This window comes from Pelobates fuscus, chromosome 6 (genome assembly GCF_036172605.1).
Source record: "Pelobates fuscus isolate aPelFus1 chromosome 6, aPelFus1.pri, whole genome shotgun sequence".
In the NCBI taxonomy this organism is placed as follows: Eukaryota; Metazoa; Chordata; class Amphibia; order Anura; family Pelobatidae; genus Pelobates; species Pelobates fuscus.
In genome coordinates this window covers 210,309,844-210,323,314 of record NC_086322.1, presented here as the reverse complement: position 1 = coordinate 210,323,314, position 13,471 = coordinate 210,309,844, and the positions used below count along the sequence as shown (strand labels likewise).

At 42.3% G+C, this 13,471-nt stretch overlaps 1 protein-coding gene across 4 annotated transcripts in view; it reads right to left on the bottom strand.

Moving 5' to 3' along the window:
* SEPTIN11 (septin 11) overlaps positions 1-2,128 on the bottom strand; it is an 89,777-nt gene extending 87,649 nt beyond the window's left edge. For all 4 annotated transcript variants that reach the window (XM_063458705.1, XM_063458703.1, XM_063458704.1 and 1 more), the window contains exon 1: positions 1,974-2,128. In XM_063458705.1, coding sequence (XP_063314775.1) covers positions 1,974-2,000 — 27 coding nt within the window. In that variant the 5' untranslated portion in view covers positions 2,001-2,128. The remainder of the gene's footprint in view (positions 1-1,973) is intronic.
* Between the last annotated feature and the right edge of the window lie 11,343 nt (positions 2,129-13,471).

The following is a 13,471-nucleotide window of genomic DNA, read 5'->3' as shown; positions in this document are numbered from 1 at the left end:
CAGCAGCAGGACACAAACTTTAACCCTATTATTGCCATAAGGCCCCTAGCAATCACAGGGTTAAGGTAAGAATCTTGTAACTGAACTCCTTTTTATACTGAACAAAGAGTTATGGCCGTTCATTCTAGGAGGGGGATATAAGTAATGTGTTATGGTGTGATTGTGGAGCTTGGATGGCATAAAGCTTTCATAGACACGGACTACCCACTCAGCTCAGACAGCTTAGAGGAAAAGATAACTGTTTGGATTGGGAGGGGGAGGCAGAGTGTGGGATAGGGTGAGGCCTCACCATCCGGCTGTAGCAGCCAACAAAGAGATGCCTTCAAATCTTATATTGTAACCTCTATCACCTCCTCTCGCTGAAACACTACAAGTAAAATCAAGCGGGTTAACACAAGCCAAAACACAGAGCGCCTTGTTGTCATTGCCTCGCCTCCACTTACTGAATCTTCAAAGAAAAGCAACAACTTTCTGAAGAATATGGACCAAGGGACATGGGACTGAGCCACACCCTTTTTATTGCTTTTTAAGATCTTAGTTATTTTGTATAGAGAATATCACTGGGAGTGATGTTCTAGAATGCAGCACATCTCATTGCATTCCTTTACTCTGTACTTCTCATTGTACACGTTTAAAGCAGGAGTCACGACCTGCCCCCCCCCCCCCCCAGCCCCAGCTGATATTTACCAGCCTGCTGCAGTCTTTCAAAGTATTATGGGAAATGTAGTTCAACATCTGGGCAGTGTTTGGCACCCCCGTTTTAAAAAAAATGTATTCAATAGTCCAGAAACTAAAAAGGGGCCAAAGGTGATTGTATCTTTTTTTTAAGTACTCTATTTTACACAGGAAACTGCCATAGATCATACTGGTTGGACACCATTATTATTTTATTAAAAGCAACAATATATTCTTCAATGCTGTACAATGGGGTATTTTTTTTTTTAAATAATGCCTGCTTTACCAACACATTGTTCTACATCATGTAGTATAATAGACAACACACTGCAAAATGTATTGTTTCTATATTGTCTCAATATTGCGTGTATATATATATATATATCTTCAAGTAAATTAGTCATTGGTTCTAAGCACATTGTTCTACGTTCTCTGCTACTCCCGAGTCTCTAAATGATAACCTGCTCGCCTCCTGACTCAATGTCAAAACACTATGGAGTACCAATGTATCTAAAATGCAAGCTCTTGTTCTCTCGCTCATTTTTCTCCTAGTGAAAAGTTCTCTCTCTCCCCATATCTCCCCCTCACTCATCATAACAGTATTCATCACCCACACACATAAAGCCCACGCAGCCTGCTCATTGGAAAACCACACAGTGAGTACACCAAGCACATTGCTGGCAAGAGTTTGCTGGCACAGACACACGAGTCTAAAAATACATTGTTTGCTTTTTTCTCTCTCTCTCTCTCTGATCTTTGCATTGCAGCAACAGCATAAGGAGATCCAGCAAATAATTTTCTCCGACTCTTGGCCAAATCTCTCAATGACCCCAGTGAGTGACCCAGGTGAAGTTTAGTGTACTCACTCACACACACACACACACACTCACTTACTCACACTTACTCACACTTACACACACACACACACACACACACACACCCACAGGGTAGCATGGGTCCCTTAGCTAAATTATATAACTCCCCTCCTACGCTTTTCCAGGATGATTTATTCATCCTATGATCCTAGCGGTTTCCAGCACAGGATGCAGAAGGGAGGGAATAGGAGACCAAATGGAGAGAATGTAAAAGTAGTAGGTCTAACGGGGTATGTATAAAAATATGATCAGATTTACCCATATATACCTTATATACACTGCACAATAAATCTGACTTGGCTGCCTTAAAGGGAATCAGATCTGTACAAGGCTTTAGATGTAAAAGTGTCTGACAGACTAATACTAGAAGCATTTAATACATTGAAATAGTGCAATAAGGAGCTATGGTTGTAAATTACTCACAGACTGTCTTCCCACTGCGACTGCCATGTTGCTGTCCACAAAGCTGCGAGTCTATGAAAATCCAGGCAGAGCATGCGATCCTCTCCTAATGCTGCACACAGCCCAGTACTGCTTGCCTCACTGGCTGCTACAATGTATCACTCTAGGGCTGGAGGAACATGGCCACCACAGGGGAGGGTCCCAGCATCACAGGATAAAGGGGGTGGGGAGGCTCACACACACAGGAAAAGCTTACAGTGAGCACATGCAGCTCTTTGCCTACATTTATTTGGCAAGTTGGAAAAATGACATTATTATTTGCAGCCCCTTGTTATAGTGCGTGGTGCCGACTGAATGCTCTTTTAGGACTCAGGCGTTTGCATAACCCCCCTGTTTCACGGAATGGTGCTGGCTGCTGTGTGGCTGCTCAGTAGTTTAGAGTGAGGACGAGCTTCTTCATTAGTTCATTCTTCCACAGCGCTGGCTGGGAGCACAGCTATTCACAGCTGTTGTTAGCTGTAAAGGATACTTATTTTTTTTTTATTCAATAGGTATTCAATACCTGAAATAGAGGCAGTGATATGTTGTAATATCAATAAAAGAAGGTTCAATGTTTGTAGGTTGTTTAGCAAATAGTGACTTGGAATACTGCTAATTTGCAAAGTGTCAACGTATTGTACAGCGTGGTACAGTGTGCATATAAACAAATTAAAATGTGGCTGACAAATGGGGGTGAATAGGTGAGGAAGGCTCTGATAAAGAGTTGAGAACTGAATTAATGCAAAAGTAAAAAGTTGCAGATAATCACCAGCTTGGAAGAGTTAAAGATTATCAGGATTATTTACTAAACTCCAAATGTTAATGGATTATAACAGAATTATAAAATTGTGTCTAAAATTGCCAAGCTGTGACTAGACCTGAGAATCTTTCAAAATCAGCCATTTTAGCTTCAACTTTACAATTTAGATTTATTCTGCTATCTTCACAGTTTACCTTCAGAGTGACTATAGGCGTGCGCAGCCTATTGCATTAGGGTGTGCACCCTAAAGCACAAACACACACGCCGCGTGTATATGTATGTGTCTATACACACACACATATACATACATACATACACTGCTGTGTGTGTGAGGGTGCTGTGTGTGTGTGAGAGAGAGTGCTGGTAGTGTGCTCTGTGTGTGGGGGTGCTGTGTGTGTGTGTGTGGTAGTGCTGGTAGTGTGCTGTGAGGGTGCTGTGTGTGAGGTTGCTGTTAGTGTGCTGTGTGTGTGAGGGTGCTGTTAGTGTGATGCGTGAGTGTGTGTGTGTGTGAGGGTGCTGTTAGTGTGCTCTGTGTGTGTGTGTGTGTGTGATGGTGCTGTGTGAATTTGTTTGGAATGATTGTGTGTGGGGGTGGGAGGACAGATTAAGAAAGGTAAAAAGGATCCCCCCTCCCTTCTTACCTTTTGCCTGGGAGGGGATATCCTTGCTGCCATCTCTGATCCCTGGTGGTCTTAGTGGCAACTCTCCTACCTCGCGAGAGGAACCCGGCGGAGCTGCTGGCTAGGGCTCCTCGGGTCCTCTCCTGCCTCTGGGCCGGTGAGGGAGACCTTTGATCTTCCCACCAGCCCATGGAGACACACAGCAGGGCCGGCGCTATCTGCATGGACCGACGGGGGAGATCCTATGATCTCCCCTGCCGGCCTCGATCCATGTGCGGGCCGCGGGGATTAGGATGTGCCCAGGTACACCCGGCACACTCCATGCACACACCTACGATAGTGACTCTGTAGGCGCTCATCGCAATGAAGTTGGCTGGGTGTTATGTCCCTGTAGTTTTGTTGATGGCCTGCAGTGTATTACATTATCATTTTGCAGGAATGGCAATTGGATTGACTGTGGCCATCGGTGTCAATGATCTCAAAACCAAGGTGGCAGGAAGGCAGCTGGTTCTGTAAGGTAGAAAAGGTGAGTAAAACTGCATTTTAACTTTTTACAAGTGTAGGCAAGGGATCTAAACATTTAAAAGGGCACTGTAAAGTTAGAAATACATATTAGTATTCCTAACGCTATAGTGTACTTTAAGATGAAGTCAATTTGGGTGCTGAGAGTGTGCCTTTAAATCCAAATGTGCATTCTGACAAATTCTTTCATGCTCTGCTTACACATGATAATTAACAGAGGGATTTATTCATTAAACCGAGCATGACTGAATATTAAGATTTGAAAATTAGTCATTACTGGCCAAAAAGCAGAAATTCTTTTTTGGCTTTAGGTTTTTATATAAATTTTTAATTCACCACAATTCACTGTTTAGTGGATAAACTCCATAACTCCATTGTAGATTTAGTATATACATGGAATATTGCATAGTTTGTACAGAAACTCCCCCTCCCGTTTTTATGTGATTCCTATGCACATCTATAGAGCAAAATACTCTTAAGTCAACAGTGAAAAAAGAATGCAAGTCTATAACCTTAAAACAACCGGTAAAGATACCTGACCAAGCTAGTCTTATAGTATTTTAGCTCTAAAAGAAAACATTGGATTTGATGCTTTACTATGAGTTTTCACATCATGTGACCAAATTTTACTCAGTCAGTACAGCGGAGACATCTTTAGTGGCTGCCAGTATGACAGTCACTTGAGGTGGACTTCACTCTGCGTGTTTTTTTTTTTTCTAAAAAGAAAACTTGCATGGTTTTGCAAATTAGGGTTAAAATGATAGGACCACTGCACCCAGACAACTTGAGATAAGTGGTCTGGGTGACTGTAGTGGTCCTTTAATATTATTTATAAAATATGCTACACCAAGAGATGGACCCCACCTGGGAGGTATGAATGTGAAATGTTGAGATGGTGTGTGCAGACAATGTACCTACAGGCCAGCCCCATTCAGGTACAAAAGTCATTTTGTAGTGTCAGGATTACATATGATCCTTACATGGAAGACTTATGTCTAACCTCCACCAGCTATCAATATAATACAAGAAACACCTTACAGTGGCCAGATTTAGCGCTGTGTCTATCATCAAAGAGGCCTGGTAACAAGCAAAGAATAGTCAGGAAAAAACAGGGTTTTTTTAGTTAAGAGGACAAAAAAATGGCGGCAGCAGAGAAGCCTCAAATGGAGACTGTACCGCTGTATTTATCTATGCTTGACTTGACGTAAGGCCAAAGTGATTGGGTGAGTTTTTCTACCCAATCATTTTGTTCCTCTGCTGTGAGGCAAAGGATTTAAATCCTGTGTTATAGGCTAGCCCACTGCAGTTGGCTAGTGTAATTAGTGGATACACAAATCCCTCTTTAAAAAAGGTTTTAATACCTAGCTTTACAGCTTTAGGATGACTATATATTATATTTTAATGTGTGTGCTCATGATTTCTTTTTACGGTTTTGTTTTTGTAACATTGTGTTGGGACTATTTAAGGATTTATATTTTAATGGATGAGGATGTCCGGGAGCAGAATATTAGAATATTACCTCTAGAGTGTCAATTGACAACATCAGAGTTTGGGGGATATTCCCAAACTCCAGTGTTGTCAAAAGATGTTCTATCGATTCTATGTTCTATCGATTTAGGGTTCATAGGGGCTTAGAGTTAAGAGGATTTCATATTTGAGGGCTTATAGGGTTATGGTTATATTTGTGTTTTTTTCTTCATAATGCTGTTTGTGTTAACTCCTATCACTTGCAGGCATGTGAACCTGGCTAAGAGTAAAAAGGTTTAACACAGTGTATAACAGGAAGGTTTCCATATTTGTAACCATTTCCCCCATACTACTGTCGTGGTGATAAACATTTGGAGACAGAAGACAATGCAGTTGTTTACACACACTGTTTTTACCTCTTACCTGTAGCCCATTAGTGGGAAACACTGGGGGATGGGTGGCATTTAACAGATCTCTGCTATTTTTATCTTTTCCCCATCCCACAGTCCCAAGGATGGGGATGTGGGAGGACAGAAGCCCACACATTTAAATATTAACTCTTATCCCCCCCAACTTTTACTGTGTTTATATTCTAGTTTGGGGATATTCTCGTCTCTGTTGGAGCTAAGGATAGCATAAAACTGAAACAATTTAGTGTATGCTACAAATACAACTGTATCTGTCTATCCTCTTTTTGTATTCATATCTGAAACATGCAAAAAAAACATTTAAAAAAAACTTCCAAATCCTATTTTACACATTTTGAGTACCACTGGTATGAACACCTAGGAAACTCAAGGAGTACTACAATGTACATACTAATTTATCCAAAATGTGCTAAACCAAACTAGTACCTAATGAATTTTGGATGAACCAAATAAATATAAAATTTGAAACAAGAGATTCAGATGGCTTAACTTTCCTTCTATGTCCAGGTTTTCTATTTGAAATATATAAACTATGGCTCCTTTGGATGTGTGTTCTTCTACTAGCAATTTACATTATTGTCCCCCCTTATGAATTAAATAAAGGCGTTTACTTACTTTAGTCCCCCAGAGTGCCATTCTCCATGTGGCTGCCCACTTCCACTGGCTGAAATCATCAGTCTTGATGATCTCAGCCAATCCAATGCTTCTTCACAGGAAGTTATTGGGAGGCTAGTGAACATGCACTGAAAATCTCCACAATGTACTAATCAGCATTTCCTCATAGGGAGAAAATTTGGCATCCCCACACAGAGTGCAGATATGCTGAATGTTGGTAATGTAATCCTTGAAGGACCAAACCCAGGAAACCCTTCTAGAAGCTGTCCAAGTGACCTTCACTAGTGGTTGCATTAGGCAGAAGTGTAAATACTGTATTCTGTACAAAAAAAAAAAAAAGACACTGTTTTTACAGCTTAACCTGCATTGCCTTTTCTCACAAACGACAGTATTACCATATTACGCTGTAGAGATTCTGGTGCCTATATTGTCCCCTGAAAAATAATCATTTTGGAAAAGAGAGCTTTAATATGAAATATGAACAATGAGATGAACTTTAGGGAAAAAAGAATTGCCTTACAAACATTCCTTCTCTATTTGACTAAGTTTATCCACACCTCGCTAACTATACACAGTCATGAGAATATCATATGAAGCAAGCTAAAATAAACCGAACGATTAAAAGATGACATGACATGACAATATAGGAGAAGCTCGCTTCCAGCTTGATTGAAATGGTTATTTTACAAAGACCATGTCCCTGTATTTTTTCTTTATTTTTTCTTTTTTTTTTATTCCAGAGAAAAATACATGTAGGGCAACCTCCATTTGCTGTCAATCAGCCAAATGGAATTTTCTCTTACCAGCTGGCAATATCGGTTTTGTGCAAACTATGCATCTTGTGTCAGCACACACAGTATGCTAACTCCAGATGACTTAAACAGGCTGCCCATGGCTGGAAATTTACACTGAATTCCCAGCAATTCTCAATGTAGTGAAGAACCCTGATGGATGAAACTTAACCAGTTTAACTTTTTAAGGGTTAACTGAAGTCAATTCAAAAATAATTTCAAATTTAAGACCAAAGTAGCTAAAATAGAAAAAAAATTACAAGTCAGCTATCCTTCTAGTCAGGCTACCTTAGCCTTAAATTTAAGAATTCACTTTGGTTTCCTCACAATTCTTACTTTAGTTAATAATAATCTCCCTAATAAAGAAAAAAAACTTGCTTCTGGTTTTTGACCTCTGCACTTCCTGCGTGCAGAGGAAAGAGGTAAAAATACCACAAGCCACTTTAAGTCCCATCACATTAACTACATGAGGTCACTGTAACTTCCATTAGTTTCTGAGTTTCTGGCTGAGGTTGGTGGGAGTTAAAATATACATCCACTGTATTGGGATAATGAGGCAACCACTTACTCAACAGCATTTATGGAATATAAGTAGCGTACACGTGTCAGAAGTAGGCATCGCCATAACAACGATACAATCATAATAAATAGGTTTTGGAACTTCTCTCGTCTTTTAAGGTTTCCCATAATGGGCTATAGCTCTTGACTCTTCCTATTACAAGGAGAAGGCAGCGTTTTTCAGGGTCTTGCAAGCATGTGGAAAAAACATAGGTGTTTAACCCCTTAAGGACACATGACATGTGTGACATATCATGATTTCCTTTTATTCCAGAAGTTTGGTCCTTAAGGGGTTAAACAAAACATTATGAGACCTAAAACTATAAGTACTTAACAAAACATAACACTGTCATATATGAGTGGCACATAACATCACTATATTGTAAGAGGGCAGATAATATAGTTAACACATTTTAGCCCCTAGGCTGTTATTGGACTTGCCCCCACCTGCTTATCCCCTTAAGGACACATGACATGTGTGACATGTCATGATTCCCTTTTATTCCAGAAGATTGGTCCTTAAGGGGTTAAAGAAAATGGTTTCCCATTGTGCCCAATGACATGATGGACTGTGTTTGTATGGTTAATTAATGAAGACATTTCCTCAACCCTTCTATACCATTCTGATATAGTGGGGGCTGTGTCTGCCTCCCCTAATTGGCATAAGCAATTTGAGTGGAGCTAACAAGAATGGAATTCATGTTTTCCTAATGTGAGAAACTGAACATGGTTCAAAAAAGCCTCTGCTGTGGAGTTTGTTTTCTCCCCCAGTGATGCCACAAATTTTGGAAAGGACTGCATCCGTACATTGTTGAATAAATGTACATGTGCACTATAAATGCTTAAGCGTTCCCTAGTCTCCCCCACACCTACAGCACTCATTAGGGATTTAAGAACTATAGGCATGCAGCTTGGTTGGTGTTAAGTACCACCTCGTCATTAGCTCATAACTAGATTACAGGTATCTCACAATGGAGGGACTCTTGTGTGCTACTCAGGGCCGGATTAACATAGGGGCTGATGGAGCTGCAGCTCCAGGCCCAGGCACATGGATTAGGCCCATTTAAAAAAAAAAAAAAAAAAAAGTTTTTTTTTTGTTTTGATTTTTACCTTTTTTTTTTTTTTTTTTTACACACTACTCTTAGGTTTGCCTTCTGACTGGTATTTTAAGGCACAGACGATATTTGAGGCTGCCTGGCCGTGAGGGTATTGCAGTAATACCGGCAATGCAAATGCAAATATTTTTCTCAGTATAAACAATGATTACTCTGCAATACCAGCACCGGCCAGTAGGGGTCACTGTGTATGGAGAGAGGCAGGGATAGGAAGTTACAGCATCTCCCTGCCTCTCTCACAAATCCGCGGGGGAGCAGCTACACAGCACAGAGAGTCCAGACAGCACCTCCCAGCCTGCAGGGACAGACTACAGTGAAGGATGTTGGGAAAGGCAGCAGGGTGACATGGGGACACTGAGACACTAGGGGACACTGGGAGACGTGGGGACACTGAGGCACCTGGGGACACTGGGAAACATGGGGACACTGAGACACTAGGGGACACTGAGACATGGAGACGCTGAGACACATGAGGATGCTGTGGGACATAGGGAGACACATTAGAACACGGAGACACTAGGGACACAGTATCTCCATGTCTCCCAGTGTCCCCATGTCTCCCAGCCAGTGTCCCTAGTGTCTCATTGTCACCATGGCTCCCAGTGTCCCCTGGTCTCCCAGTGTCCCCTAGTCTCCCAGTGTCTGTATCCCCATGTCTCTCAGTGTCCCCATGTCTCCCAGTGTCTGCAAATGCCTGTGACCCTATGCCTCCCAGTGTCCACATGTCTCCCAGCCAGTGTCCCTAGTGTCTCAGTGTCCCCAAGTCTCCCAGTGTCCCTGTGTCTCCCAGCCAGTGTCCCTCGTGTCTCAGTGTTCTCATGTCTCCCAGTGTCTGTGTCCCCATGTCTCCATGTCCCTGGTGTCCCCATGTCTCGGTGTCCCCATGTCTCCCAGTATCCCCATGTCTATGTCCACAAGTGCCTCCATGTCTCCCAGTGTCCCCAAGTGTCTGTGTCCCCATGCCTCCCAGCCAGTGTCCCTAGTTTCTCAGTGACCCCATGTCTCCCAGTGTCTCCTAGTCTCCCAGTGTCTGTGTTTCCATGTCTCTCAGTGTCCCTAGTGTCTTAGTTTCCCCAAATGTTTATGTCCCCATGTCTCTGTGACCCCATTTCTCCCAGTTTCTCCATGTCTCCCAATGTCCCCATGTCTGTATCCACAAGTGCCCCATGGCTCCCAGTGTCCCCAAGTGTTTCAGTACCCCTATGTCTCCCAGTGTCCCCATGTCTGTATCCATAAGTGCCCCCATGTCTCCCAGTGTCCCCAAGTGTTTGAGTGCCCCATGTCTCCCAGTGTCCCCAAGTGTCTCAGTGTCCCCTAGTATCCTAGTGACACGGAACACACTGAGACATAGGGAGACTGTGAGAAATGGGGACACAGACACTGGGAGACTAGGGGGCTGGGCGACATCGGGACACTGACACTGTGATACATAGGGACACTGATGCCAGGCTGGCCTTCCAATTCTTTGGACAGACATGCCCCCTTTTTTGGCATGTTCGCCCCTTTTGGCAGTCACGTGATTCGCGTCAGTGGCCCACCCATTTACCCCGCACATTGACTTCCTGCTTCACTGGACACTGCTGTTAGGGGTATGGATTTACTTGAAAGATGAAAGCATAAATTAGAGAGAGATTAGCATAGGGTATGTGTTTTCTTATAGCTGCATCCTTTCAGTTTCCCTCCAACACCAACTCCATCAGATACATGATGCTTGAGAGGTATGACTGTTTTAGTGTTTTTGGTTGATAAATTCTGTAATTAGACCCCATCATAATTGTCAGCACCAGGCCCACTGGGCTCTTAATCTGGCCTTGGTGCTACTGTGAATATCTTTTTCCACTGGGACGGTGTTAGTGGCACACTGAGCTCTGACTACCACTGTGCCGTGCACAGTGTTATGTTCTGCTGGCCTGTATTCTGCATTATTTTATAACATAGAAATGATGATGATGATGTCACAACTGTTCGAGGAAAGTAAATGCGTCCTGCCCTGTAGGGACAGACAGAAGTGCTTTCACATAACCCCTCACTTGATTGTATATGAAAATGTCCATCAAATTGGGGTCTTTATCTTTAATCAAACTACATTGTGGGATTGGCCGACCTTGCTTTATGATCTGTGACTGTCTGAGTTCAAAATAGTGATCCTGTAGAGGTATACCATGTATTACTGGGCCGAGTAGGAGAGAAAGCCGAGTAGGAAAAAACTGAATAATCGATAATCAAACCAAAAGGTCAGGAACATAGAGAGCAGGGAAACAGTTAAACAAGCCATGGTCAGTAAGAAAGAATCCAATGCAATATAAATGCACTCTTGGGTGAACGAGAACCACAACAGAGCAACTTGCTCAACAAGGTCTGACTTGAAAGAGCCAGAGCACTTACACAATATTGCTTGGCGTCATTTTAGAATGCCTAAACACCCAAATTCGTGACTTTCCTGTGTTTGTTTGTGCCAACCGAATCGGTGCTCAGAGTCGGAATGTTCTGACGTCAGTGCGACTGACTGCAAACAGACGCATATGAGCAGCATGCGACATCTGGCCCGCCGCAGAGAAGGAGCGCCAGGACAGGTAAGCATTACAGTAGTGCTCTCCTCCTCAAGGTCTGCTATATGTGTGCCAAGCTCCTTCCTGTCACCTCTCATTCTGTACAGGTCCTCTCTAATGGAGTGCGCCACCTTCTCCAACATATTAGGTATATCTCTCTTGGTAAGGAGTTGCTATCATAGGGTCCTGATGCAGGGCTGTCTTAACAGCATTATAGACCCCATGGCAAAGGAGAGCACTGGGGCCCTGCCTAAAAATAACATTCACCGGAATAGTAATGTAAATTATCAACAAATACAAGCATATATTTTTTGCACCTCAAACAAAATTAGCATTTAAACATTAAATACATTTATGTACAGCAGAGATTAATCCACACAAATGTTTGGACAATAAACATGAGCCTTGAAGTTGAAAAACAAGAAAATCAGCATAAAAATGGTACTCAGTTGGCAAATCATATAGACTGAGATAGCACAGTATTATTAGTGTTATTAATCAAGTGTTCAACACAAACATTTGCAAAATTTATTTACAGAGAATTGCTTTATAATTGGTTTGTACAGATAATAACTTATACTGTGGTGATTAGTCCACCTAAACAGTTGAATAAAGAGGGTTTTAAGGTTCTGAATTAATCTCCTGGAATATTATACTGAAAAGTTGACAAACATATTGGCCCCCTTGTGTGGCTCGTGGGACCCAGCATGATTTAAGACAGCTCTGCCCTGATGTCTATAAGAGCTTTTGTAGGTAAAGGCTCCTCCATGCCTGGGAATAAGGCCTTTTTCGCCTTCTCATGGTGTCTGACCTCTGCCATTTTCTATAAAAGAGCTTAAATGGCTGGATCTCAGTTTACGGGAAGGGCCCTCTCTACCTTTTGTATTTGTCTGTTTATATTGTATGTTCCCGACTAATTGCACAGCGCTGAGGAATCTGTTGGTGCCTTATAAATACCACTATTAAATAAAATTGAGTTGTGGTGTGTTGTCAGTCTATTGAATAAGGCTTTGTGGCCTCTATTATAGGAGATGTGGCTCACAGCAATGTGTTCCTGATGTGGAATTATTAAAAATCTTTATTGTACTTGTATTGAATTATTGTACTAACTCCATTTTAACTTTATACTGTGACTTCGTCCTCCATTTTGTCCTCCTAACCTGACTTCTTCAATCCTCCATTTTGTCCTCTTGACTTAACTTGTTCATTTTAAAACTACATTACGTGACTGAACTTCTCAACCCAATTAATACAGTAGACAAAGACCGTGTTTCCTTCAAGGACAAGTACCAGGAGGTGCTGGCTACTCCTTAAGACTTGCTGGCTACTCCTTAGAGCTTGTAAGATAGTACAGTTTGAAGGCCACAGAACACAGTAGTAATGAAATGTTCTATTCATAAGAGACCTTGCACCTGGACATAAAGCCTGATATCATTGACCGTGTAAAATGACGCTTAGGACCCCCTTGTCCCCCACCCGTGTCCAGAATAATCCCACCTCTGATGGGTGGGCACGGGACCAACCTCTTAATTTTACGAACCAATAGGTAAGACACTAACCCCGTCACTTAACAATTAATCCAATTGATGATGTTTATTTGCTGATATTCTAATAATCAATGATGACGCAAAATGCCTCTTAAAAGGGCCTGCGCGCCCGCTTTTTCTTCACTTGCCAATAAACTTTCTCGAAGTTATTTTAACCTGAACCTCGTGTGTCAGACTTAATTACTTCAGCGTATATACGCAATTTAATTTTATTGATTTGGACAGGAACAGATAGACTTTGAACATTTTGGTTTACTTTCAAAAAGTACCATAACAACTTGGCGCCCAACGTGGGGCATCGGGCTATGTCCGGCCGGTGAGCCGTCCTAAGGAAGACAAGGGTGGACGGAGGAATCCAGGGGGAAGGAAGGGAGATTGATCACCTCCAGATACACGGTAGAGACTTCTGCAGAGCCACCGGTACGTTCCGGCCCCTTTGATTGACCCGTCCACGTGTCTGTGACTGCTTCCCGGGAGGACATCAAAGACAGGTAATATCTTGCCCGGT